Below are 27,597 nucleotides of genomic sequence, written 5' to 3'. Positions count from 1 at the left end.
AAATTATGTTAAGATGTCATTATTCTTTGTCTCTTTCTTGCCTCTGACTGGTTGTGTTTTAATCTCCTGTGTTTGTATTATCATTTATTTAAAAAAAAAAAAACTTTTTTTTTTTTTTTTTTTTGGTATGGCTTTTCTATTGCATGAATGCTCTATGCTTCTATGAGGCAATCTGTAGATATTATGTCAGAATGTTGCATTAAAGCAGGTACTGGGGCAGAACAGTGCAGAGTGAGATTTTGGACATGTGTTTTGCTCGGCTTATTACTTCAGTTGAATGTAGATACCACTAAGTCTGAGAGAAAGTGCATCCCATGCCTATGCCCTTCTACTGCTTTAAACCAAGTATTAATACTGTGCAGCTTGGTGTCCTTTCCTTTACCCTGTTCCTTTCCAATACATCTGCTTTATATTCAGATACAGCCTAAGAACATCACTAATTAGATTTGCTTCTTAACTTCTTTTGTGCTCTTTCACCTTTTGAGTTAAATATTTTTGTGCAGTGATTTATTTACATGCTTAATGTTAGCTAAAGATCTGTAGCTTTGCCACTAATGTACTAGGAACAATGCTAGGTTTGTGCAAGACAAAAAATTCTACTGTGAAAGTGAAGCAATTATGAAAACTAGCAGTTCTAGATTATAGCAGCTTCTCTAAACTTTCCCATTGCTACCAGGCAGTCCTTATAGAGACAGAGAAAAATGAAAAGGTTTAAAGACAACATGAAACCAAACCAATTAGGTTTGAAGTACTGACTATATTACTTTTACAAGTTGTCTTTGGAAAAACAAGAGGAAATGGTAAATATTTCAGTATAACATCTTTGTGAGCATTTTTTATATCAATATTCTGTCTTTATAATTCTTAAAGTGTGTTGAATATATATGAGCACCCAAGTGATAAAAACAGTCCATCTTATTTTTGTCTTAAAGATATATATTTAGGATTCTTAAAGTTGATGGAAAATGTGCCAAGAACTCAAATGGGTTATGAACCTAAAAAGTGGGGTTGGTTCTTCTCAAGCTTTGTGGTACATCTATCTCGTGGTAGAGCTTACACTTCATTTTAGTATGAATGTGAAGCAAATCTGTCCAGTTATTTCTTCCTTCAGATTCTAAAAATAAACTCGGATAAAACTATTTTTACCAATTTATTTTGGTATATGTATTTCAAAAAAGGCAAGAGCAAGAGAAATCCTCGATAGAGGTAGAAGAAAGTTTTAAACTTCATTAGTTTTATAGACATGTTTTTCTAGATAAATCATAGGATTCTGACAGGAAAATAAGGCTATCACACTATTTTATACCTAATTGCAGATATAACTACCTCTGTCATTTAAATTGATAAAGTTGCTAAGACATCTTTGAACCCTAGGGACTTATTTTCAAGTGAAGTGTGATGAATTCTAAGAGCTATGTATATCCCTTTGCACCATAATGTCAAATGAAGTTCTCTTGTATATTTCCTCAGTCTAGTTTTATCTCTATAATTGGGGGTGTTAGTTCTAAATGTGATTATATATTTAAAGGGCAGTAAGCAAACTCGTTATGAATTTTGCCTAGAAAATGTTCATGTCTTCAATGAATAATGATTTCTTTTGATAATTTTCTAGAGATTTAGGTGGTTTTCAAAAAATTTAATGTTAGTGTATTTAAAACTAATTTTATTCAATATATGTTCTTATATGTATCGTTTTTTAGGAATTCCAATAGGAAGTTTCAGCAATTGAAACATCCATTCAAGTGCAGGTGTTTGTATCACAGAAAAATTATTCTAAATTCTTTCATAATTACTCCAAATACTCCATTTTCTGAGAATTACCTCAAGATACAAAAGAAATACTAGTTGTATTTTAAAACAATTTTATTTTTCAAGGAAAAAACATCAGTGAAGTCTGGAAATGCTGATTCTTCTGTTCTCTGTTTAATGAATGACTTTGGAAAAAGTACCTCATGATAAATGCATTCTCTAAGATACTTGTATTTATGTTCACTATCATAAGAAAGTTTGTATGATTTGTCATATTGTCTGTCATCTGTTAGATGCACATAAGCAAAGTTAGTGGCAACATTTCATACAGAGTTAACAAATACATTCTTTCTGACTATTTTATTGAATTTAACTTGTACTTTTGTTGTTAGTTCTTCATTGAAAACCTATATGCTTTTCTTCAGACACAAAATTAGCAATTTCTTCCTGAGCACCTTTCAACGTGTTTGGCTGGAAAAAGTACATGAAAAAACTCAGTATGACAGGCTTATACTCAAGTTAACGGTAATGTAACTTGTGGAGAGCCTCTTCCTTATGCACACACTTATTCCTTCCCAGCCATAATTTATTGTTGTCATAAAACATGAATTTGTACAATTTTCAGAGTAGATTCTGATTGGTCAGTTTTTGAAAACTGATAAAAGGCACCCGTGGCAGCAGGAGAGCACAGAGTTGACTACATACCAGTGTCATTATAGAATAAGAATTCACGTGCATAATGTCTCGAGGTAATCCATAATATAATACAGTCAGTTTATGTAGTTACTCGTGCAAGATAAAATGAAAAGGCTGTGTGGAACAACCTTCAGAATGTCACATAGAGCACCTCAAAATATTTTTTTCCCTTAAATACTATACAAAGATGGAATAATTTGGCCAATATTATGTGTAGTCGTATTACAATGAGTTGCATTTTGGGTAGAAAAATTTCCAGTTGAATTAGTTAATACTGTGTAATATCAATCGATACACCTAAGAGTTTTCCAAAATTGTTCTTCTCTAGAGCTTTTATGCATTTCTAACTCATTTATAAATGAAAAAAAAAAGAAGGTTGTTAGGCCATGGTTGTTCACATATAGCATGCTGGAAAGCAGTTCATAATTATTTTGTTCTTCATGGCCAGCATCTACCATCTCAGTATGCTAACTCTAGTAAACTAAATTTACATTTAGTAGGTATATCTGTTACCCTCTTATTATGTATTTTTTAATATATGTATTTTTTCCATGCTTGAATTAAGTCACCAGTCACACAACTTCTCTCATAACGTCTATTAGCACTCTTGAAGCCTTCTGAAGAAAAAGCTGTGTGTGTGCGTGTGTGTGTATTTAAAAAAAAAAAGTTCAAAAATATATGCAGATTTGTCATTGAAAGTTAGTTATGTTTTGTGTTTGGTTTCACTGACCAATCAGAGGATCAGAATTGTACAAACACTTATCCTTACTAATCATTAACCATCTGAGCTGTTATACTATGTTCCTTTACCCCTCTTGATCTCACTTTCACAACCCCCCAGGCACCGTTCTATTAACCTCTTCCTCCATGGCTATCAGAACTATTGGATAGAAACAGAGGAATATTCATTTGAGGAGAAACTAGTTCAGGATTTGGCTGTAAGTACTAACATAATTGGGCATATTTTTCAGTGCCCATTTTAGTGTACATTTTATGTATCTATTATGACCTATATTTTAATATATGATGACCTATTTTAATATACTGTATACATATGCATAAATTTATAAAATATGAATTCTTATGCTTCAGAGCATAAAGTCATTTTCTGCTATGGTCAAAAAGACATCCATCCTGTGGTGCACACTGAGATGCATCAAGGTGTTCTATGCCTTCAGTTGAATTATGTGATACTTATTCTTGGGAACAGAAATGGTTTAGATCAACCATCAAACTATATTTGTGATTATAGTAATTCCTATGTTCCTATATTTTATTTACTTTTTTTTTTAAAGCTTGACACAGTTGATGCTTTTCCCCTTTTCAATTTTCATTGACGCATAATATTTAACATTTTCAGCTTTGATACAATTTTGTTTTTGTTGTTTTCTTGTTGGTACATCATAAAGAGATGAAAATACATGCAGCCATATTCAGCAAAATTTTGGTTTACGTGTGTACTTGATGGAAGCGCTTGGTAAACTTGAGCATTTTGTTCTTTAACATTGATTCTGAAAAAAAAAATTTTTTTTCTTTCTTTTCCCCTTCTGTAATCAGTTTGCCTAAACTACTATCAAAGGGCCCTGGTGTTACCTAAACACCATACCTATGAACATATGGCTCCATGGATCACATGAAGATGCATCAGGAGATGCTTCAATGTTAGCAAAACAGTTAATATTGTGGGTTTTAAGACCAATTGGTATAGAATGTTGCATACTACAGCTATTATATTCTTCCTATACTCTGAACAATTGAATGGTCCTAGTTTTTCCTGCATTTTCTTGCTGCTTTCTGCTGAAGGACAGAATGAGACCATTAGTCAAAGCTGCAATTACAGTTCTTTCAGTTTTACTAGTAAATTAAACATTTATTAACATAATTACAGTAATTTTACAGTAATTAAACCCTACTAAAGGGTCACAACACAAGTAAGGTGAAGGTGATACACTGCTCTTTTGTCAGTGTAACTATCTTTTATTTCAAACTGACAAAAATGTTTAAAGTTGACAGTAAGAGTAGTTCTTCTATTCTTGTATCAAAGTCACCTGGAACAGACACATGAAAGTAAACACCAGCCTGAATAAGATGCTTCTGATGATGTTGTTAAAAGTAGTTCAATTTATCAATTGATTCTGCTTAAGCTGGACTTCCTTTCAGTTCTGGTCCAGTGGAAACATGCACACAATTTCTGCTGAATAAGGCTTCCCTAAGATTTTCTCTTAGCTTATTCTCAATGCCTTGCAAATGAGAAACTTCTAATGGTATTATCAAATGCAAGCAAATGTGTCCGACTTGGTAATTCCTTCCTAGTTAAACAGGCAAATGGTGTTGCAAGCTCTGGTAAGCTGCTGAATAAGGTAACCACTGGAAGTTAATACAAATTAGACAAAACAAAATTACTGAAATCCTTTCCTAAGTTTATTGGCTCATATTTTTTCTTAATCATGAAGCTTAATTTGTATATTCTGATATCAATCTGTTGAACACAGACATCTCCAAAAAAAGAGGAAGAAGAAGAGGAAGATACAGAGAAAGAACAACCTGACCCACTTCATCAGATTATCCTCTATTTTAGTCGCAATGCTCTCACAGAGAGGAGGTAAGAAAGAGCCATGCTGAAAAGTGAATTGAGTAAAAATACCCAGAAACTGAATTATAAGTGATCTAACATAACTGCAATTTAGTATTGTCTATGGTGAATACTTTCTTTTGTTTGATTTTTTGATTGTTTGTTTTTGTTTATTTTGTTTTGTTTGGTACTATGAGCAGCCCTTGTAGATACAACAGAATTTTACAGTAGAATAATAATGGGATTTCACATAGATATATGTACGTTTCCATTGATCAAAATAGTATTTACATATTATCAGGAGTATTATCTTTTTATTACAAAGTCATTACTTATTTTTAAATATTTTTTCTTTATAGCAAACTGGAAGATGATCCCTTATATATCGCCTATGCTGCCATGATGGCAAAGGTAACTATAATTTCAAGCTCCATCCATCGCTTCACTCAAGTAGTTCCTAAAGCTTTTTAAACATTTTCCTTGTCTCTTATGTGGACTGTTGTATAGTAGTAATTTCTACATTTTTAATGAGAAAAAAAAAAAAAAAAAAAGATGTTACGAGTTATATATGTAATACAGAATTTCCTACTTTAATATCATATTATAAAATTCCAGTATGTGCAATCCTGCTTATATCACTTGGCACAGGACTAACTTGAGAACAAGATGAACGGTATTAGTTGATCCATGATCCTTACAGAAATTATTTTGGAATTTGCATTCTGTCAAAAGGAAGTTGACAGTCAGTGTTTGCAAAATACTGATTACAGCTGATACTTTAATGTCAGGAGAGTTTGACTAAGAAGATAAATAATATGGATTTAAATAGAGAGATGACATGAGAACAGACAACCTACAGTTACAAGTTAAATATATAGTTGGAAGGATTCATGTATAAGGGAATATCAGCTTCTTAGTATGTATGGACACAAAAATGTAAGGATTACAGGGATCTAAAATCTTCTAACTGGATTTAGTTATTGCTTCAAAAAAAAATCTTGTAATGTTTTTCTTTTTATAATACAAATACTGTTGTAGAAATAGGCATCCTGTTTCATACTAAGCAAAATTTTGTGATTTTTGTTTCTAATATTAAAAGAGCTGTCAGGAAGAAGAAGAGGAGGAGGAGGAAGACAAAGAGAAGACATTTGAGGTGAGAGTTTAAATCTTATTTCTTTCTGATTGTCTGAAGTGGAAGACAGCATTTTAAATATAAGCACTGGAATAAATGAAAGGATAACAGTGTATACTGAGTAGCTTTACTAGGTTGTTCATGTAGAAGAAAGGCAATGTGAAGGCAGAGAGCCTTCATCATCTTCAGGTTTTTCACCTGTATATGCTGTTTGCATCAGTTATCTTTTTTTTTTTTTTTTTCCCCAAACTTAGGAGAAAGAAATGGAAAAGCAGAGAACTCTTTATCAGCAAGCTCGCTTACATGACCGTGGAGCTGCTGAGATGGTCCTTCAGATGATCAGTGCAAGCAAAGGTAATGTTGAGAGGAGAACTGAAATACACATTGTAAACTTATCTTGTATAATGCTATATATATATAGATAGATAGATAGATATTCACATATATATATATTCTATATATATTCGTATGTATATTCATATATATATATATATGAATACATATATATTCACACATATGCGTAATACCTTATATATATCATATACAACTTTTTATCTATATGATATTTATGTCATCTCTGATTTGTACATGACACATTATGCAGCAAAATAAATGTGAATTGCAACTATGTTAGGTAAAATCTCTGAACTGCTTTTCTGATTGATAAGTTTATAATTGCAAATTTTATTGACAGCACCCTTGTTTTGACAGGTCATACAGGACCCATGGTTGTTGAAACACTAAAACTTGGTATTGCTATTCTAAATGGTGGGAATACAATAGTTCAACAGGTAATGCTTTTCTAACTATTGAGTCTTCCTCGTATAAAGGAAACAACTAATTGGAGAATTTTAGTTCTATTTTTATTGTTGTTAATTTAATTTTAGGCTAAACAATGAAAATATATTAGAGTATTTCTGGTCCAATAACAGTGATATCATTCCTTACTAGTGATCTGTGTTTTGAATGGTAATTTAGGGCATTTTTAATTTACATAACTTTAATATAGACTTTTTTTCCCCAAATGTGTGTACTCTAGAAAATGCTAGACTACTTGAAGGAGAAAAAGGATGCTGGATTCTTTCAAAGTCTTTCTGGTTTGATGCAGTCCTGCAGGTAAAAGCGTAAATCATATTATTGTAGTTTCACTTTTATTGAGACTGATGGCTCAGTGCAGGTGTTTTTTTTAGATTTAAATTACACAAGTCCAGACTCTAGAACTCTGCTTCTTTAGTGAAAATATTTGTGAATCAGAGGAATGCTGTGTTAACATCTTGAAATACTTTTCCAACTGAGAAAATAAAGCACAGCATTTGAAGCGTTAGTTTGGAGAGACAGAAAAGCAAAATGTAATAGCTCCAAAGATTCTACTTATGTCTTTAAAATAATATAATAATGCATGAGATATAGAGCAACAGTGTAGTACTAGTGAAATTCAGTGGAAAACAATGTAATTGAATGTAATTGTCTTCTCTTGGCAGACAGGTTTAAGTCAATATAGAGAGTAATTTCAGGTTTCTTCTTATTTATACATGAAACCACGAAAAATGTTACTGGAAGAGAAGTTAGATGAGTACTTCACAGAAATGGACACTGGAGCCTTATTTTCATCCCAAGCACTTTTATTTAATACTTATATTAAGTAAAATGTGAGGCAGTGTATGTCACAGCAGGTCAAGTTAGTTATTGAAGAGCAGTTATTGAAGGCTTCCAGAAATTTCCTAGAAGATAATTTTCCACTGTTTACTGCAGTACTTTTATTATTATTATTGTTTATTTTTTTTACATAAGTGTTCTTGACTTGAATGCATTTGAGAGACAAAATAAAGCAGAAGGCCTGGGAATGGTTACTGAAGAAGGAACTCGTAAGTAGAATGAAACTGATTCCAATAACACTTAAAACATTTGAGCTTCCTTCTTTAAATAGAACTTGTTAAACTTGGCTTGAGGTTTCTGTTGTTAAACTGAATATAAATAACTGTAGGTTGTTAAACTGAATATTTTTTACATTTATGAAGTATTTAGCAATAATTTTGATGAAAAAAATGTCACTTCCAATATTCTCATCTTGTATTTTTATTATTTTTCTTCAATCCACAGTCATCGTACGTGAGCGTGGTATGTTTGGGTACAGTTTTCAATACTATTGTTCTGAAAGTCTGTTGCAAATACAGAAAGAAATCTCTAACTGCATCTTCTCAGATATCTTTAGGTTTAGTGTTATGGTCTGCAGCAAGTTGTGTGTCCAGCTTGGAAAAAGTTTGATGCTTATTAATGAAATGTCATTCATATTTAAGACACAATTTTATTCATAACTAACCATTTGCTTATTAGATATATAATGTGTAGTTTGTTTGTCTTTTTTTGCTGTTCTTTTTTATTGTTGTTTTTTTTTTTTTAACCACGGATGTATTGGAGTGCTAAATGCTTTGGCTTGGCTTTTGGACCCCATTTTTCTTTTCATTATTATCAGCCTTTTTCTTTAAATTGCCTTAAAGCAGCATTTATAGTACTGTATTTTTAGAGAGAATCTTCAGTTCTGAAGGATGCTATAAGATTGTGCTCTGCATATTTAATAATAGAAGCTGTCATGTAATCATTGTATCTATATATTTTAAAGGTGAAAAAGTGTTGCAGCATGATGAATTTACTCGAGATCTATTTAGATTTTTACAACTACTCTGTGAAGGGCATAACAATGGTAAGCAAAATGTGTTAATTTCAGGGAAAAATGATGAGTGCAAATGATAAACCTATTCTTAAACATAGCTCACTATAACTCATTCTAAGATTTTTTTTTTCTCTGATTTAGTATTCTGAGGGAAAGTGACACACCAAAAATGTTAACTGTGGATGTTAATTTGAATTTTTAAGTCTTAATGTAATTTCAGATTTTATGCAGATCATTAATACCAAAATTTCTTGCAAAGACATATGGTTAACAGCTCTTCAGTTATGTTTGCATTGTGACATATTGTAGTTCAATATCCAGCACAGATAATGAACATCTATACCTAGCAAGGTACTGAAGAAGAGTTTCTTCCCCAGGAATATACAAAAGCAATCTTGTATTTTTCTTTCTTGTCCATACTAACTAAGCTCAAATCCCTTATTTATTTCAGATTTTCAAAATTACCTACGTACTCAGATGGGCAACACCACAACGGTGAATATTATCATTAGTACGGTCGACTACCTCTTGCGTCTTCAGGTGAGGAAAAAATCAGAAGAAAATGGGATGTAACATAATTTTCTTTCCTTCATTTTCATAAGTTCACATTTTGATGAAACCAAAGATGAGGTTCCTCTCTTCTGCCAAGGATATTAAAAAATAATAATAATAAAAATTAAAAAGAATTAGGATGTAATTCATTTTGTCTTTCTTTTTAGGATAGATGACTTTTCAGAATTCTTCATGGAACTGAATGTTGGTTAATTTCATTGATTACTTCTGTAGACAGCATGGTTATAGGAAAACATAAAAAGCTATTGTCATGAGAAATAGATTAACTGGACGTCAACTGATTCAACTTCTGGTGATACGCATGCAGGCAGTAAATACTGCTTTCAAAATCCTACATTAGAAAATGTAACATTGTGCTTTTTCTTAGGAATCAATCAGTGACTTCTATTGGTACTATTCAGGAAAAGATGTTATTGATGAATCAGGACAACGTAACTTCTCTAAAGCTTTGGCTGTCACCAAACAAATATTCAATTCCCTTACTGAATATATACAGGTAAATGAAAGATTTTGTCCAAGATACTAACTATGATAATACTAATACTTGATTGTGTATCATACATACAGTGATACTAATCACTGATTATATGATCTGATCATGTTCTGTTCTAAGTTTGTAAATATTTGGTTTTATTTTTCTTATTTTTAACAGTTTCATTGAATCACTGGCCCACTGTAAAGTTAATACTAAAATAATGGCTTCATATTTGACATGATAAAATCTCTCTTTTTACATGCTACATACCAAAGAAATGATAAGAAAGTTTTTTGTATAGTTTCATGGAAGCCTGGAATATGTTTGCTGTTCTGTTGTTTGGGGTTGTTTTTCTTTTTTTTTCTTTTTTTTTTTTTTGATTGTTTGTTTGTTTTGTTTGTTTTTTGTTTTTATTTTTTCAGGTAGAAGCCTTAGGAAGGTGAAGTGTTATTTTGATTTTGTATAAGTAAAAAATGTGTTTTTCTTATTTTAATTTTTTCAGGGACCTTGCATTGGTAACCAACAGAGCCTGGCTCATAGTAGGCTGTGGGATGCAGTTGTTGGATTTCTTCATGTATTTGCCAATATGCAGATGAAACTTTCACAGGTATTTGCAAGAGCCAAGTAATGCTTCTTTGTATCTGATTATAAATTACAGTCAAGCGAACACTGAAAGCTGTGAATAAACTAATATACTGGCTCTTGTTGACTGCATGGGTTATGGCCACATAAAGGTACAACACAAAATCTTCCAATGAACATCTTCATATCACTCCTTTTATCTGCCAGTCATCGCTGTGCACGTATCTTTTCTTACACAAGTTCACTTTCAACTCATTTACGCCTTTCTGTTAGTGACTGTGGCAATTTAGTCCCTGCCGCCTTGTTGTCAAAACCTAACAATCTGTTACATTTGAAGCACCATTAAAAGCATGGTTCCTATGCTACAAATAGAGAGGGCAAGAGAAAAGCTGGGACGGATTGGAAGAGGGAGGGAATGTGACAGTTAGTCACCTTGTCCAGTTAATTCACAACATCCATTGGACAAGAGGACTACAAACGGTGTTCATTTCACTGTGCATGGCCTTGCTGAGCTTCACCCCACTCCTTGGTTTCAGTCCCATACACTCACTGAAACAACGCGGAGTCATTTCCTCCCCTGTATTCAATGTCTCTGCTTCCCTCTGACTTGCTCAGACTTCTTGCTGTTTTACAGAAGTGTATAATAATTCTGTGGACACATAAATTTTAGGTCCTTAATGCTAGTCATGAAATTGTATTAGTTTTGTCAAATTCTGTACTGTATTCTCTAAACCGACTAAAGTACTAATTCTATTTAAATGGCAGTACATTATGCCACTACATATTCCCTGTGAAGTGAAAAAGGATGGTTTCATTCGAGAATACTGACAGATATGTGGAGTTCCAGCTTTGTGAGATTCTGCTGTCCCTTATCTGCACTTCACTATTTCATAATGCTTTATTAAAGCTTTATGGTAATAATACCTTTGCTGCAGTAACTTACCACACTATTGTTATAATACCTTTGATAGTAATCATAATAATTACAAGGAAATTTTGCTGAAGAATGTGAACTAAATTCAGATGACTGTCCTGCATGTTGTTTTACTCCAAATGTATCCCACATAAATACAAAGAAAAAAACAACCATATACTCTGTATTGTTTTGTTATTTGTTCTTTTTTTGCTTGTTCTATTTTTTTTAATACAGGACTCTGCTCAGATTGAACTGCTTAAGGAACTGCTAGATCTGCTAAAGGATATGGTTGTGATGTTGTTGTCATTACTTGAAGGTTCGAGCCATTTCTCTCTTTATGATTAAATATTATTATCTCAGATTTATAGTGTAAAGTCCAATAATTATGTTAATATTTCTAATCTTTTATTTACCTCTAATATTATATAATGCCAGGATGAAATCGATTTTGTATTTATTTAACAATTAGTCTGAAATATGAATATCCATGAAAAAAGAGTTCTTCTGCAGACAAGCATATTGGTTAAAAAGTTATGAAGTTATGAAATGTAATATAGAAATGGAGTTTTTGGTTCAGTTCTCAGCATGAAATTCCTTTATTTAAAATACAGAGGTATCAAATAACTCATTGTTTTAACACTACTTAGGTAACGTTGTAAATGGAACGATTGGAAAACAAATGGTCGATACACTTGTAGAATCATCTAGCAACGTAGAATTGATCTTGAAGTTTTTTGACATGTTTCTCAAATTAAAAGATTTAACTAACTCGGATGCTTTCAAAGAACATGACCCAGATGGTAAGGGCATCATTTCAAAGAAGGATTTCCAGAAGTCAATGGAGGCTCAAAAACAATATATACAATCAGAGATTGAATTCTTGCTGTCGTGTGCAGAAGCTGATGAAAATGATATGTTCAACTACATTGATTTTGTGGAAAGATTCCATGAACCAGCCAAAGATATTGGCTTTAATGTAGCAGTTTTGCTAACAAACCTTTCAGAGCATATGCCTAATGACTCACGCCTTCAGAGCTTACTTGAACCTGCAGAAAGTGTTCTTAATTACTTTGAACCCTACCTTGGCCGTATTGAAATAATGGGTGGAGCCAAGAAAATAGAAAGAGTTTACTTTGAAATCAGTGAATCCAGTAGAATGCAGTGGGAGAAGCCACAGGTGAAGGAATCCAAAAGGCAATTCATATTTGATGTTGTAAATGAAGGTGGAGAGCAAGAAAAAATGGAGCTCTTCGTGAATTTCTGTGAAGACACTATCTTTGAAATGCAGTTAGCATCACAAATCTCTGAGAGTGATTCAGCTGAGAGACCTGAGGAAGAAGAAGAAGAAGAGCCTTGCTATGTTGTGGATATTGGAGATGATGAGGAAGAAGAAAAGTCCCTGGAATCTCCTTCAGCTTTTGCATTGGCCTGTGCTGCAGTCAAGAAGAACGTAGCCAACTTTTTTAAAATGGTCACTGTGAAGAACCTAAGAAAGCAGTACAGGAAAGTTAGAAAGATGACGGTAAAAGAGATGGTGAAAGTGTTTTTCTCTTTTTTCTGGATCCTATTCGTAGGGGTGTTCCAACTGTTCTTTACTATAGTGTGGGGAATTTTCCAGATTCTTTGGAGCACCGTATTTGGGGGTGGACTAGTTGAAGGAGCCAAAAACATTAAAGTTACTAAAATACTAGGGGACATGCCTGACCCAACGCAGTTTGGAATCCATGATGATGTTACGGAAGCAGAAAAAACTGAAGGTGCTGAGCATGGCATTAGAGATGAACTTGTGCAGTTTGTAAAAGGTGAAAAGGGAGAAACTGACATAATCTCAGATATTTTTGGCATTCCTACTAAGAAAGAAGGTGGCTCAAAACATGGTCATGATGCTGGACTTGGAGATATTGCAGAAATACTTGGCTCTGATATCCAGTCTTCTCTGGAAAACAATGCTCGTAAGAAAAAAGGACTACAGGTATGTGAAGGAGATTTTGTATTTCTTTCCAGGAAATAATAATACACATAGATTACTGCTTTTTCTAGCAGCAAGTGAATTATTTGCAAGCTAACTGATTGATAAATGTTAGAGATGAGAAGATATTTTATAATCTCTACTATTAAAAAAAAGAATTTACATTGCATTCTTGTTTGTTCTACATGCTCTTTTTTTTTTACACTACAGTATACTTCAGTTACCTTTTAATTTACTTTCTGAATAATAATGGTTTATCATTATCTTCTTTCTTTCACATTGTGTAGTAGTCATACACTAATCATATACAATAAAATAGCCTTTTTCCTGTTAGTTGAAGTAACTTTGCCTGAATTTACTTTTACTTTAGTGTTTTATCGTGGTTTCATACTTTTTTAATTGTTTATTAAGAATTTATTTTGTTCCTCTCTGCTGAGATAATATATTTTATAATTCTACTTAAACATGGATCTGAGCTAAACATCAAAACCCAAATTCTTTTGTCAGATTAGGAGGGATTCTTAAATTATACTTAAGATTTGTTTCTACTTGTCATTGAAATATTTCTTTCTCCTGATTAGATTTATAGTATGCTTTCCAGAAATTTCCAAGAAGAACCTTCATTATACAACTTTAGGTCATTATTCCCTCTTCATTCAAATGTTGTCATCCAAGATTTGTCAATTGCCATACAGATGCAACTACATTTTTCCATTTAATTTATTATTTATTTATTCATTTTAACGTGTGTACTAAAAGTTATTTTTAAGTTAAGGACTTTAGATCAGAGTAAATAGTTCAACAAACATTTCTTTTCTTTGAGTTGTACATTTCTCCCAGATTTGTATTGATAAAAATGGTCCATTGTTTATTGAGATACTCTCAGTTATCAATGTGACTTCAGTTATCCAAGTTAACCGCCTTTTACATTAATGTTATTTAGTGAAATCTACCAAATTACTTTTTGCACAATCTATATTACAAGAAATTGCTATTCACATTGTGCATATGGAAAGTTTAAGTAGTCTAGTTATAGCAATCACGATATGATATAAATAACTCAGAAAACAGCAATGCAAAAATCAAGAATTCCCTTCAGAATGTTTTGCACAACCATTCACAATAATAAAAGATACACAAATAGATAGAAACAAAAATCTACATCTGTATACTGAAAAAAAAAAAACAGCTGTGTAGCGATAAAGTCAATGGCATTGCCATCTAGCTAGAAAAACTGCAAAATAACTTATGGAATTGTGTGACCATGGTGAAGATAGATAGGACTTAGCTTTTACTGTAAAGTTTCATAAGCTTGTGCTGAGAGCCACGTAGGTTCACAAATACAGAAACAAGTGAAAAGTAACAGATTTGGCAGATAAATCTAGCTATTTGTGGCAATGAAACCAAGATTTAACTGGGAAATTAGAAGAACTTTAAAATAGCAGATGCAAATCAGTGAAGTATCTGATTTTGTATGTAAAATTATGGATTTTGACATTATCATAACTACCCAGTAGGAAATCTTGGAACTACATTACAGTTCTACAGAAATATTATATCAATGAAAACATCAATTAACACACGCCAAAGAAGCAAACTGAAATTCTGAATTATCAAGAAAGGAATTGAGGGAATTATAACACAGAGCACTGTTACGCCAAGTGAACCCAAGAGACACCTGCATCTTGCAAACTAAAGTTTCCTATTTCCACAAGAATATGATTGAACTGAAACAGATTCAGAGAAATTGAAAAAATTATCATAGGTATGGAACAAATCTTGTGTATGTGATCAAGTGGGCTAAGGCTGTTCAGCCTGGATAGAAGAAAACAGAGAGAGCAGATGATAGAGGGATAGAGATATTCATTCTTTTCCCACCCTAACCCTTGGATGAATCAGGAGCAATAAAATGATCCCCGAATTATCCTTCATCAGCTTGAGAACTTCAGGAAGCCTCTTTGGGGGGAAGAGTTATACATGCTTGCATTGCATGTACTTAGGTGAGGTTCCATAAGAGAAGTGAAATGAGCAAGGCAAGATCTATATAGTACAGTCTTTTGTAAATTCTTTCACTACATGTGTACAAGAGCAGATGACCAGTGCTGAAAAAGTTCTGGTAATGTATTTAAGCACGAGAACCAGAAATGTACAGTTCACCAATAGATAACTAAGCATTTTGAAAGAATACAGAAAAGGGTAAGAGCTAAGGCAATTTTTGACAGAAGTGAATGATAACAAATTTAGACACTTTAGATTCCTTTCATAAATCTAGATCCTGAATCTCAGCCTGTTCTGTGAAGCCGAGATACCTGAACTGCATTTGAAATGAGCTTACTTTGGTCTGGCAACACTGAGCATAAGGATGTTTGAAATTCGGGCCCTAGCTTCTCTATTGCAGTTAACCATCTGTAAAATTGTATGTTGGCTTTTCCTTATCTGAAGGGGCTGTTTGAAACATATGCTTAGACAATTGTGAGATGTGCAAGTAAAATTTTAGTGAATCGTCTATCCAACTAAGATAAATAGTTTGAGAAGATACACTGCATACATAAAAGTTGTTTACGTTTTTGTCAGATTTCAGTTGCATCGGTTGATTTTGACAAAGTAATTGAGCTTTGTAATGCCTAATAATTACACAGATCTTTTTCAGACTTTTTATGCTGTCATTGATACAGTATATTGTTCTTCATTTTATACTTAGAAAGAGGCAAATCGATGTTCATTTTTAGTGAACTTTATATTTTAGGGTATAGTCTGGATGTAGTTACTTACCTTCATCATCTGATAACAGTGAGTAATTAGGTTATTCAGTTATCTGTACTAGTTAAAGTATTGATAACACTGTGTTAAAAGAAAAATTATCAGAAGAAAATATGAAGCATTCACAGTTAAAAGCTTGTCTGAGCTGTCTACTTAAATGAGATCTAAGTCTTTACAATTGTAAACTGTTGTAAAAGATGCAGTGTGGTAATTATTTTATTTCTTAGAAAACAGTCACTCGTTATCAAAAATTTATTTAAAAGGGTTCATTTTGACAGCTAATATTTTTCACAGATACCTGAAACTGCAAAAGAAGCTGAAGCAGAAAGAAAAGTGGAAGCTGAGAAGGCTGAGTAAGTTATCTTTACACAATTCCTCTTTAGTTCCTTGCTAATTCCTAATATTAGATAACTTGGCCATAATGAATCTAAGCAATAACAAACAATTTTGAATAGCAGCACAGTCTCTAAGAGTTAGCAGTATATCCCAGTGGACAACAAAATTCTAGGATAATTTTTTAGGCAGAATTTGACAGTTCTGCACATAAAAGTTCATGGTCATTGTCTTATAAAAAAAATCATTTAAAAAAATGAGCAGCAGTTCTGAAGAAAAGTCTGCAACATGTCAATACTACAAGACAATAACGTGTAGCACTTTCAAAACAAATTTGCATTTAAAACCAAATGTTCTGAATTAGAATTCCTTCTAAATCAATGCATTTGCATTGCAGAAGTTCATCTGCGCATTTTACTTAGCTGATCTTTCTTCTAGCATGGAAGACGGTGAGAAACAGGATAAAGCAAAGGAAGAACAGTCTGAGCAGCCGGAAGAGGGAAAAATGAAGAAAAAGAAGCGAAGGCATGGACAAAAAATTGAGAAACCTGAGGCTGTTATGGCTAATTTCTTCAAAGCCTTGGAAATATATCAAACAAAAATACTTGTAAGTTTTTTTCTTAAATTTTATTCAACATTTATTCATGTAATGGAATGTTTGATTGAAAACTAAAGGAGAAATTATAAAAGAAACATAGGCATGAGTTTTAAAACGTCTGGCTATATTGATTCTTTTGCAATTTTTTGTAATACTTCGTAGAATTATATAAACAGCAAGTACATATATGTGTGTGCCTAACAGGACAGATGAGGTAACCTCCTAAGTTCCTTGTTAGGAGATCTGTTTTCTGTGATCTAGTTTCTAGAATCTTTTATTCTACCTCCTTTACTAGGGAGTGCCCATAGTTCTACAGAATCTTTCTTTGTTCTTAGAAAGTACCAAATTAAGAACTCTCTGAAAACTTCCCATGTGGTTTATTCCAGCATTTCTCTTGTAGGCTTCCTCCCATACAGTTTCTGTTTGTCTTCTCATTGCAATTCTATGTCCATTATTTTACCATTAAATGGGAGAACACACTGCCAAGAAATGCAGTGCTTGTTTTAACTGGCATACGAGGGCAGCAGAATTATGTATTTACATTCTTAGAAACCTCAATGCTTACATTCCTCATTTTGATGCTATCTAAAGGCTATCACTAATTTGTTTTGTTTTTCCACTTCATTTACAGCACTACCTGGCAAGGAATTTTTATAACTTACGGTTTCTTGCTCTATTTGTTGCATTTGCCATTAACTTTATTCTGCTATTTTACAAGGTAAGCTTCTGCATTATTCTTTAAATGTTTTTTGGTTACTTCCAGAGGAATATTTAATGTTGATTTTAGGGCTGTTTTAATAAAGCAAGTATTATAGTCCCTTCAAACACAAACTAAATGCATTTAGTTATGAAGTGGTTAAAATAATATTTTAAGCTTCATATCTAAAATTTGTGATGTGAAACCTATTTTCGTTTTACTTCAGTCAGGATGAATGAAAACATGAGTTGAATTTGTGTTTCTAGGCATTTCTTATTTACCTGCTTAAGTCTGTTCATGTTTCCATTGTTTATTTTGACACTGGAAATTAAAAAAAAAAAAAAAAGTTGGATTTTTTTTTTATCTCATTTGTTTTAAGGATACAGAGAGACTTGATTATTACCAGCTATTATATTTCCCCTTTTTCTAAGAAGTCCCACTGACTACAGTCATTTTTTTCCCAGGAAATACTTTGTACATAATTTTAGAATCAGATATTGCCAGATAACTGTAAACTGTCATATGCTTTGCTTTTCCTAGATTCTCTTTTCAGTGAAATGAGATTACATGGAGAATTCAGCTGTGAAAATGAATTGATGTTACTGTTCAATGCTTAATGGTCTTATCTACTATCTTCACAAGAGCAGGCTTTAGAAACATCAGTTATTAGGAAGAACTTAGGGATTTGTCTGTATAATAAAGGAAAAGCTTTTAAGTTTATTCCGTGTATTCAATGTGCTTGAATTTCTCTAAGGTGACAGAAGAGCCACTTGATGAAGTGGAGGAAGACTCTAATCTCTGGAACTCTTTTGAGGAAGAGGAAGAGGAGGAAGGAATGGTATTTTTTGTTTTGGAAGAAAGTACAGGTTACATGGCACCCGCTCTCAGAGCACTGGCGGTTATTCATACTATCATCTCCTTTGTCTGTGTGATTGGATACTATTGCTTAAAGGCAAGTTCTGAATCTTACTACTAATCTACATTTGGTAAAGCACATTGTTCCAAAGTGAATTGGAAAAAACTGTTCACAGAATTTTTGGGTGAAATGGCAAGCTTGCTTTATATGAGGTTATGTAGGAAATCAATTGAAACAAACTATTGTAGCTCACCAAGGCAATCCATCTTTCTTAGTTCCTTGTCCCTCTTCTTATTGTTGACTTGCTCATTTTGGAGTTCAAAGTAATACTGTGTTAGCATTACCACTGCAGAACAGCAGGACTGTCAGCTGTCAACAGAATTACAAAATTAAGATAGTGAATGCAGCGGTGTCTTGAATCTTGTTTTATGTTTTAAGTTTAATTTCATTATTTAGTATAAATATATGTGTATATATTATGTGTATATTATATGATATTCTAAGAGCTGCTTGTTTATCAGTAGCAGAAATCAACACTATCATTCAGGTGAGATCACCTCAGTCACATCTCTGATCATTGTCTCTAGTTCTCAGAATTGTTTGGGTTTATATAGTTGTATAAAGAGTATGAAGTAGATGGTATATTACAGTTTCTAGCAATATATAAACCTTAACTAAGATGTCCACTGTCATTTTCATAGGTCCCTTTGGTTGTATTCAAGAGAGAAAAGGAAGTAGCTAGGAAGCTGGAATTTGATGGATTATACATAACCGAACAACCATCTGAAGATGACATTAAAGGACAATGGGATCGCCTGGTTATAAACACACCGTATGTACAATTTTTAATTGTTTATATATATATTGTAGTTTTTTAAGCCATTGATATAGAACCTAACCTGTTCACATACACCTACTCTGTCTAAAAGAAAGGCATTTTTCACTCTGTGTTAGATACTACAGTAGTAAATTCCAATTTGAAATCTGCCTTTTCACTGTTTGCAAGAATTGTGCATCTTTTCTCACAATCTCTCTCTGAGACATTTTACAAGCTAGTCACTATTGAGAATTTTCCCTGCCTCAGTTTCATATTATACCATATAGCATTATTCTCTTCTGCATCTTTTTCCCATTTCTTGCTAACAAAATTTATAAATGACAAGGAAATTAAAATAAATATAAAATAGAAACTGCAGAATTTAAGTAGGCCCAAAAGCTGTAACTGTCAGATTGTATGCAATAGCAAATACTACAGTAGTCATACGCTGATTCTAGGAGGCTTGCCTGCTGTTCTGTATATGGATGATAGAGCTGCAGGCAAGAGAAAGAAAAATGGCAGTAGGCTCTTCCTGCTGAGCTATAGCAGTTGGTCTGAGAGGTCACCTCGAATTTCTTTCCTTCGTCCAGATGCTGTGTAACCAAAATAGTTGGATGCATGATTCATTCTAAATTTACAGAAAGAAATGCTGTCAAACAGGTTATTTCTGTGTAAACCTAGCACAATTTAATTTGAAGAGATTAAATTTAGAGCTTTTATTTAAAGATAATTCTGTAAGTAACAGTCATTTGCCCTTGGGCAAATTAATAAAAACCAGAAATGTGGGTAAATAGTTTATTTTAATCTTTCACCAAAAAAATGCATAAATATATTCCACCAATATGGCACACATTTTCACAGTCTAAGGGAAATAATAAAGTTAGAAAAGAAGTTACAATGCAGTTTTTGTTAATGTGTGGAGCCATAAATAACTATTTGATAAAAACAAGATAGCAAAAATCACCAACTCAGCGTATCAGTTATACTACGTTGTCTAACAGCCAAACTATCCATCTTATCAGACATACAATGTTTTTGTACATAATAAATAGCACCATTGGTACTTTGATTTAATTTACAGTGTCCACATTATCCGAAATTCTTGAACGCCTTATTTTCCTACAGAGAATTAAGAATTTTTCATTTATTTTAGCTTGAAGTTTAGACTACAACAGAAGGTCACTTGATTATAATTCTTTTCAATGATGACAAAATATTTTTAAATCCAGAGTAATCTTTTGTTTTGCGTGGAGACAGCTGAATGCTAGAAAATCAGAATAAACATCTGAAGTATTGGGAAGTATAGGGAAATTGATGAAATGATAGATTGGTCTGAGGCAGTAGAACCACAACACATTACAGATATGAACCTAGTCATGAGGAAAAAGGCTGTTGTGAGCAATTTCAAACAAACAGTGCTTTTAGAAGTGCCTGTAAATAATGTGGACACAGACATCAGTTAAATAGGTTCCCTTAGTCTTCTTACAGCTTGCTGGGTACCCTGCACTTAATGTTATCCTAGGACCTCTGTCGTAAAATGTTTTTGGCTGACTTCCTAGAAGAAACTACTTTACATCATAGGCCCAGTTCATGCTGGTGTGTGACCAGTTTCAAACACATGGGAATGAAAAGGTAATAACAGTTATATTTTCTTCTGCATAGTTGCTCTGGAGGGTCCAAAACACAGCAATCATTATTTTTGAGTCCCATATATTTTGACCTAGCCAGACTTACTAATATGCTAAGTGAAACAGATAATGCCCTCTGAAGTGGCATAAATCTTGTCATCTGTTTCTTTAGCAATACTGCTGTACCAAGCCAACCTCATTTTCTGTCACTGTCACAGAGTTAATTAAGCTGCTTTTTGTCAAGATAAATTTTGTAGAATATATAATATCTACATATCTCCTTTGATTTATGGATGCTCCTTCTAGGATGAGAAAGCTGAATGATTGGAAGATTCTCAGTTTATTATTTTTCTGATCCTTGTTATGCCTTTAAGCCAGTAGTGGCACAGGCTTAGGCCATGTTAAATAGATTACAGCTGTGGATTCCCAAACGTCGGGAAACATAGTTTCAAAAATGTTCTATGGGCTTACTCTTGAACAGGCAAAAATAGAAAAATCAGAGGAAGTACAAAAGAAAAAATCTTAACATATATTAGATCTGGCTTAGAGCACCCAAACCACGCGCGCTTTTACTCCTGATAAGCATAAAGCAGCTCTCAAAGAGCTGACTTCCTTATTGAATTATTATTAAAAATACTACATTCATAGATCACTATGGCCTCAAGGGCTAAGAGAAAGCTCTTGAATTTAGCAAATGCAATTTTAGTGATGGTGGGAACTATGGTTTCTCTTCTGGGTAACTAAGAGCTCTTGCCTCATTTCTAACATTTAACTTTTGAAAGCAAGCTATCTAGACACCCAGCCAGCCTATCCTCAGCAAAAATAAGCATGAATTAATTAATAAGATGATATATTGCCAGCTTATTCCAACTGACATGCTGTACAGCCTGTTCTCAGCATGCTGCACAATCTAGTTAAGTTAAATGAAAGATTAAAGCTAATTTAAGCTGACAAAACGTTCCTTCTGATGGGAACTAACTCATAAGGTTTAGTGGCTATACCATCAGGTTCCCACTGCTGGAGGGTACACAATGCTATGAATATGTTGAGATGTGCTTTTTATAAGTTAAAAAATTATTTTAAAAGACAGGATACCCTTATAAATGCAGCAGGGTTGCATTTTGCAGTAGAAGTCATACACACAAAACTGCCTCCAGTAGAGACAATCTTGGCTTACAACCATAAGGAATCAAAGAAAGAAGTAACAGTATAGAGGATTGGACCAAAATATGTCATCTGAGTCACTGAAACTATTTATCTGAAATGGCCATCTGGAATAATTTCATTCAGAAATTCAATTTGGAAAAATCAGAAATCTAACATGTAGTAGCTGGGAAGCTTTCCTCAACTCCTTGCAGTGGACCAGTGTTAGAGGAACTCACTCTTTCAATCTTAACGCTAGCTTTATTTTACCAGTATTGTCCTTTAGCTTCAAGAGTTGTTGTTTGCTTTTTTGTTTTTTTTTCTGTACTTGCCTGTATTAGATTTCATTCTGTTGAGCAGCAAAAAGGTCTCAAACCGACCTTTTCCACAGTTCTCCGTCTGATGGCTGCAACTCAACATTGTTTCCTGCAACATAACCAGGAAACTAAGAGAGAAAAACCTACATAAAATATAGTAAGGCTGTCAGAATGAAGAAGTGGAACTGCTATTCTTAAGACAGTTCAAGAAGAGTATTTTTATGATTAGACTGAAGATTTTTATGATAGGGAAACTTCACTGATAGCATAAAGCATTTTCTCTTGTAGGTAACAGCTGCTGTATTTCTTAGTGTCTGTTGTAGATCTCCTAGATAAAACCAGTTGCTTATTGAAGCATCGTGGTTGCTCACTACTCTGAAAAAAAGCAGGGAGTTTTCAAGAAAATGTATGACACCTAAAATACTTGCAATTTACTGCTCCATTTCTTTCTCTTTTGTATGCTTTTCTTGTAATTACCAGGAAGGATATGGCTGTTCAGAAGCAGAGGCTGGAAAAACCTCTTTAGCTGAACTGTCTTGCAGCTTTGAAATTATGTGCTTTACCTAGTTTTGTTATGAAATTCCAGATCCTGTGAAAACAATGTGATAACACCTGAGAACAAGGTGACCACTGACTGATTTTTTTTTTCAAAATATCATTGCATTTTTTTGTGCATGTAGCTTTTTTTTTTTTTTTTTTTGGAGCAAATCACATTTGTAACTAAAGGAAAAAAAAAAAAACAAGGGGAAAAAAAGATAAAGCAGTGACTACTATTTCAAAGAGGCTGTCCTGATAGGTGTTGCCCACACCAAAAGAAATTGTTCTCCTAATTCAAAGTATGAGTAAATGAAATTGTACCAGAATCTGCACTGATTGTGAATTTTTGTTGTTGCTGTTTTTTCTTTTCCGTAACAAGCTGGATGACTTGAAAGATTTTTGTCTTATCCATGCAGGTCCTTTCCTAACAATTACTGGGATAAATTTGTAAAACGAAAGGTGAGCTTTTCATATACAAATAATTGAGAACTGAAATTTGTTTTGTGAAAGTCACTGTTGCGGTAAGTCTGTCAGTGAAGAGGTAGCTCCGAGTGTATGTGGAGGAGGGAGGGGGAGAGAATGCTTTGGTTTAGTTTCTAGACTCAAACACACTCAATAACCTTGTGCTGTCAATCAGCCATCTCGGTCCATTTTACAGTCGCTGTCATCTTTAGGATATAAAGCCCACTCATCCCCTAAAAAAGGAAAAACATGTCAGCTTAAATGATGGTAAATTATACAGAAGCTTTCAGATAATGGCATTTAATGCTTCCACTTTTCTTTCATATGCTCCCTACCTATCTCTGGTCCTCTTGGGAGTTCTCATATTTCAAGTAACGTTAATTATGAAAGAGGGTTTTTTTGTTTGTTATTTGTAGAGGCTCGCAGTGTTTGTTTGTTTTTTTTTGTTTTTTTTTTTTAATTCCTAACAGCTACTGGCTTAAGGTAACAGTTACCAAAGTCTTTCTCTGACCAAAAGCCTTTTTTCTTCAATTGTTAGGTTATTAACAAGTATGGAGATTTGTACGGAGCAGAGCGTATAGCAGAACTTTTGGGTTTGGACAAAAATGCCCTTGATTTTAGTCCCGTGGAAGAGAGCGAACCAGAAGCAGCATCTCTTGTGTCATGGTATGACTTCAGAACTTTACAAACGAATTGTATGTTGTTGTAGCTTCCCTTTTAAAGATAAAAATGGATTCTATATTGAAATTGTAGTGATATTTTACTCTGTATGGAAAATTTAAATGGATAAGTCTTTCTTGGGAAGAATTAAAATAAGCAAGCATGTTTTAAGACACACACACACAAAAAGCTTACCAACAGAGAGAAAAAATATTGCTAACGGCTATCTAGATGTTAGATATCTAGGCAAAATTCAGATATCTTCCCTGTATCTACCATAATTGACGAAGTCAGGAAACCAAGTGAGTGAAAGTAGCCTAGTCACAATTCACTGATGATTTAGGCTCCCATGAGAGTTTGGCTTCTTTAAGACGTGGAAAAGGATTTCTGTTCACCAGTTATCTAATAGTGGTTATTGCAAACATAATTACCTTTTCTTTTGGTAATTTGGGCAACATTTTACAGTAGAGAGAACACTTGCCATTAAATTTAAAACATGTAGGATCCATATTTCATTACTTTTAACACACACCCATCTTAATTTTTGTAAGTCTGGAGCAGGCCAGCATCACTTCTAGTGAAATCATTTCACCAATTTCGGATGTTAGAAACTGTGTGGGTGCTAAGACTTAAAGAATTCACTCTGAAAAATGAAGCATCTAAAAAGCCCAGATAATAAACAGCAAATACACATCACCACCTTCAACAACATGCATACGAAGTGCATAACAGTTGGCTTGTTACTTGGAGGATTTAGTACTTCATTTTGACACTTAATGCATTTCAAATCTGGTATTTCCTAGGTTAAGTTCCATTGATACAAAGTACCACATTTGGAAGCTCGGTGTTGTTTTCACTGATAATGTAAGTATGTAAACCTAGCGGAATATTCTTTGATTTACTCTAAATGTGAATGCATGTCTTCCACTACTTGCTTTTATATTAAACAAATATATGCTACGCAAGTACTATTGAATTACAGAGCCATTTTTAAAATAGTTTTTTTGTTTTGACTTGAAGCAAATGGCTTTGTGTTAGAATTTTCTTTTTGATTCCAAAGGGAAATAAATACTTATTTACCATTAACATGATGCTAGCATTTGGGAAGTTAAAGGAACATTCATTTAAACTTGTATAAATCATATCAGCAACCGAAGGTGTCTTTTCTCAGATCCAACATAGTGCATAGAAACTTACCCTTTTTTTATTCTTAAATTTGCTTGATATGGTTCGTTAATTCTCTGCTTTCATGCCTTCTCTGAAAGCCTCAAACTTACATTAAAATACCTTTCTTTCGTCAACATTCTTTTTTGCACCTTTCTGAGAATGCCCAAGCAAATAGAAAACCAAGGTGAATAAAGTGAAGAAGTATAAATTCAATATGCACTAGAAGTACTGTTTATGAATAAGACAATTTCTTTCATGTCAAACTGCGTTCCGGTTCACTACTCATAAAAAATAAGTTGTACTGTGGGCCCTATGCCTTCTGGGCATCTTGAGACTTAAAAAATATAAGTTCCTTAATAATATTAAGTGCCCTAATAATATAATGCATATTATATTATTCAGAATCAGTCTGAAAACTATAGGTGCTGTGTAACAAGCTCCCTTACCAAACCAGTTTTAAGGTAGGGGATTTCAATGCTTATAATGTATATGCTGAAAACTGTATTTAAATATGTAATCTATAGAGGTCTCATTAGCATAACTGAGCAATAAACACACCTTAAATGTACAGTGGAGTTGATAAGAAACAGTATTTTTGCACAAGTGTATTAGAGATACTACATTGAAATCAGATCATTAGACTTATTACTTCATTTCAAATTTCACTCTCTCTGCAGTCATTTTTGTATTTAGCTTGGTACACAACTATGTCTATCCTTGGGCACTATAACAACTTCTTTTTTGCTGCTCATCTGCTGGACATTGCTATGGGTTTCAAGACATTGCGAACCATTTTGTCCTCCGTCACTCACAATGGCAAACAGGTTAGTATTACATATAGAGCTCTGAAATTAATGCATTTTGTAACAATATTAGAAAAAGTCCTGGGGTACTTAGGAAATATTACAATACAATCGATTTTGACCATGAATAGATTAAAGAACAGACTCCTCCAAGTCCTCTGCAGCACATTTAGTACAAGCTAATTCCTATAAAAATATAACAATCTATACTCAAAGAGTGCTGATAACTAAAGTTGTTTTGTATACAATAAAAATGTGTCATTTCAGAAGAATACACGAATATGAATTATGACTTAACCAGCCCCTTCTGTATGCTCTATGATGAACAGGTTGGTGATAACTGACAGGAATTCACAACCTTTCCTTAGCTACAGCGGTAATAATGATCTGAAAACAACTGAGATTTCAATATTTAGCTAGTAAGAATCTTCTTAGAGGTATGGACATTCTGCACTGTGGAATGTATTTAGATGTAACTATGTCCTGAAAAAAATCATGTTAAAATCTGCTTCAAAAACTAATTGTGGAAACTTCTATGGGACATCACTCTTTGATCTTTGTGCTGTGTAAGCTTATATACCAACAAAAGCAACTGTTACATGAATGCTTTTTTTTTTTATGATACAGTTGAGAAACCTAAACCTAAGAAAACCTCCCAAAAATTCCATTTCAAACAAACACATTTCATTTGTTCTCAAATGTAGCATATATGCTAAGTTCATTCTTACAGTCTGTTAGGCATGTAAAAACATATTAAGAAATGCAACATTTTGAACTGTTGTAAAAGCATCCTCCTTAGTTTAACTTACATACTGTTTGTGAGACCATTTTCCATATAGTTTTGCCTGCAAGCAATTTACAGTGCCACTTAACCCGTACACTGATCCAAGCAATGGGGATATTTCAAAGCTGTCATTACTGCTCTATTTAGTTCCCTTCTTGGGAAACACACCCTATGATATCTTTTCCATACTTAAGACAATAAATTGAGCTAGTTCATCAGTTATAACAGAATGAAATTGAAACCTACATTCTTGTCATGTCTCCATATACAGCTTGTGCTGACTGTAGGACTCCTGGCTGTAGTAGTGTATCTTTACACTGTTGTGGCGTTCAACTTCTTCCGCAAATTCTACAATAAAAGTGAAGATGAAGATGAACCAGATATGAAATGTGATGACATGATGACGGTAAGTAAAACAACACCAGCACGCTTCAAATCTCATTCTGAATTCTTATATAGATACTTAAGATGAAATCCCAAAACATCAGGAATTGGAAAAAGATCTCAAATGATCATCTAGTCCAATAACATAAGAAAGGATGCTTTCATTGTTAAAGCTATCCATCTCTTCTTCTTGCTATATAGTCATTTTGAAAATGTTTACAGTCCTAAAATTCCCTCTGCATTCTCCAGTGGTCTAAACTCACTTAGTGAAAACACACACTTAAAGTACATGGAACAAATGTTGTGAGAAACTGGT

General features: G+C 33.3%; 1 protein-coding gene and 1 long non-coding RNA gene across 8 annotated transcripts in view; one reads left to right on the top strand and one right to left on the bottom strand.

The window, feature by feature from the left end:
• Positions 1-27,597, top strand: part of RYR3 (ryanodine receptor 3) — a 184,748-nt gene that overhangs the window by 150,904 nt on the left and 6,247 nt on the right. For all 6 annotated transcript variants that reach the window (XM_015287302.4, NM_206874.3, XM_015287303.4 and 3 more), the window contains 25 exons: positions 3,287-3,383; positions 4,938-5,047; positions 5,377-5,428; positions 6,117-6,170; positions 6,404-6,503; positions 6,861-6,940; positions 7,189-7,265; positions 7,941-8,014; positions 8,250-8,267; positions 8,770-8,850; positions 9,272-9,360; positions 9,761-9,889; positions 10,371-10,475; positions 11,601-11,682; positions 12,014-13,338; positions 16,390-16,448; positions 16,867-17,035; positions 17,658-17,744; positions 18,478-18,675; positions 19,281-19,411; positions 23,438-23,480; positions 24,022-24,149; positions 24,947-25,007; positions 25,988-26,134; positions 27,169-27,303. In XM_015287302.4, the coding sequence (XP_015142788.2) occupies positions 3,287-3,383; positions 4,938-5,047; positions 5,377-5,428; positions 6,117-6,170; positions 6,404-6,503; positions 6,861-6,940; positions 7,189-7,265; positions 7,941-8,014; positions 8,250-8,267; positions 8,770-8,850; positions 9,272-9,360; positions 9,761-9,889; positions 10,371-10,475; positions 11,601-11,682; positions 12,014-13,338; positions 16,390-16,448; positions 16,867-17,035; positions 17,658-17,744; positions 18,478-18,675; positions 19,281-19,411; positions 23,438-23,480; positions 24,022-24,149; positions 24,947-25,007; positions 25,988-26,134; positions 27,169-27,303 (3,631 nt within the window). The remainder of the gene's footprint in view (positions 1-3,286; positions 3,384-4,937; positions 5,048-5,376; positions 5,429-6,116; positions 6,171-6,403; positions 6,504-6,860; positions 6,941-7,188; positions 7,266-7,940; positions 8,015-8,249; positions 8,268-8,769; positions 8,851-9,271; positions 9,361-9,760; positions 9,890-10,370; positions 10,476-11,600; positions 11,683-12,013; positions 13,339-16,389; positions 16,449-16,866; positions 17,036-17,657; positions 17,745-18,477; positions 18,676-19,280; positions 19,412-23,437; positions 23,481-24,021; positions 24,150-24,946; positions 25,008-25,987; positions 26,135-27,168; positions 27,304-27,597) is intronic.
• Positions 91-27,322, bottom strand: LOC112532478. Of its 2 annotated transcripts, XR_003075259.3 has the most exons (5): positions 27,144-27,322; positions 23,642-23,716; positions 18,833-18,948; positions 18,005-18,044; positions 91-11,099 (listed from the first exon to the last, which is right to left on the bottom strand). It is a non-coding gene; the product is annotated as an uncharacterized LOC112532478 (long non-coding RNA). The 2 variants fall into 2 exon arrangements; XR_005860237.2 differs by lacking the exon at positions 23,642-23,716 and having other exon boundaries at positions 27,144-27,280.

Source organism: Gallus gallus, chromosome 5 (assembly GCF_016699485.2).
Source record: "Gallus gallus isolate bGalGal1 chromosome 5, bGalGal1.mat.broiler.GRCg7b, whole genome shotgun sequence".
Lineage (NCBI taxonomy): Eukaryota > Metazoa > Chordata > Aves > Galliformes > Phasianidae > Gallus > Gallus gallus.
This window is presented reverse-complemented; position numbering and strand designations above follow the sequence as displayed.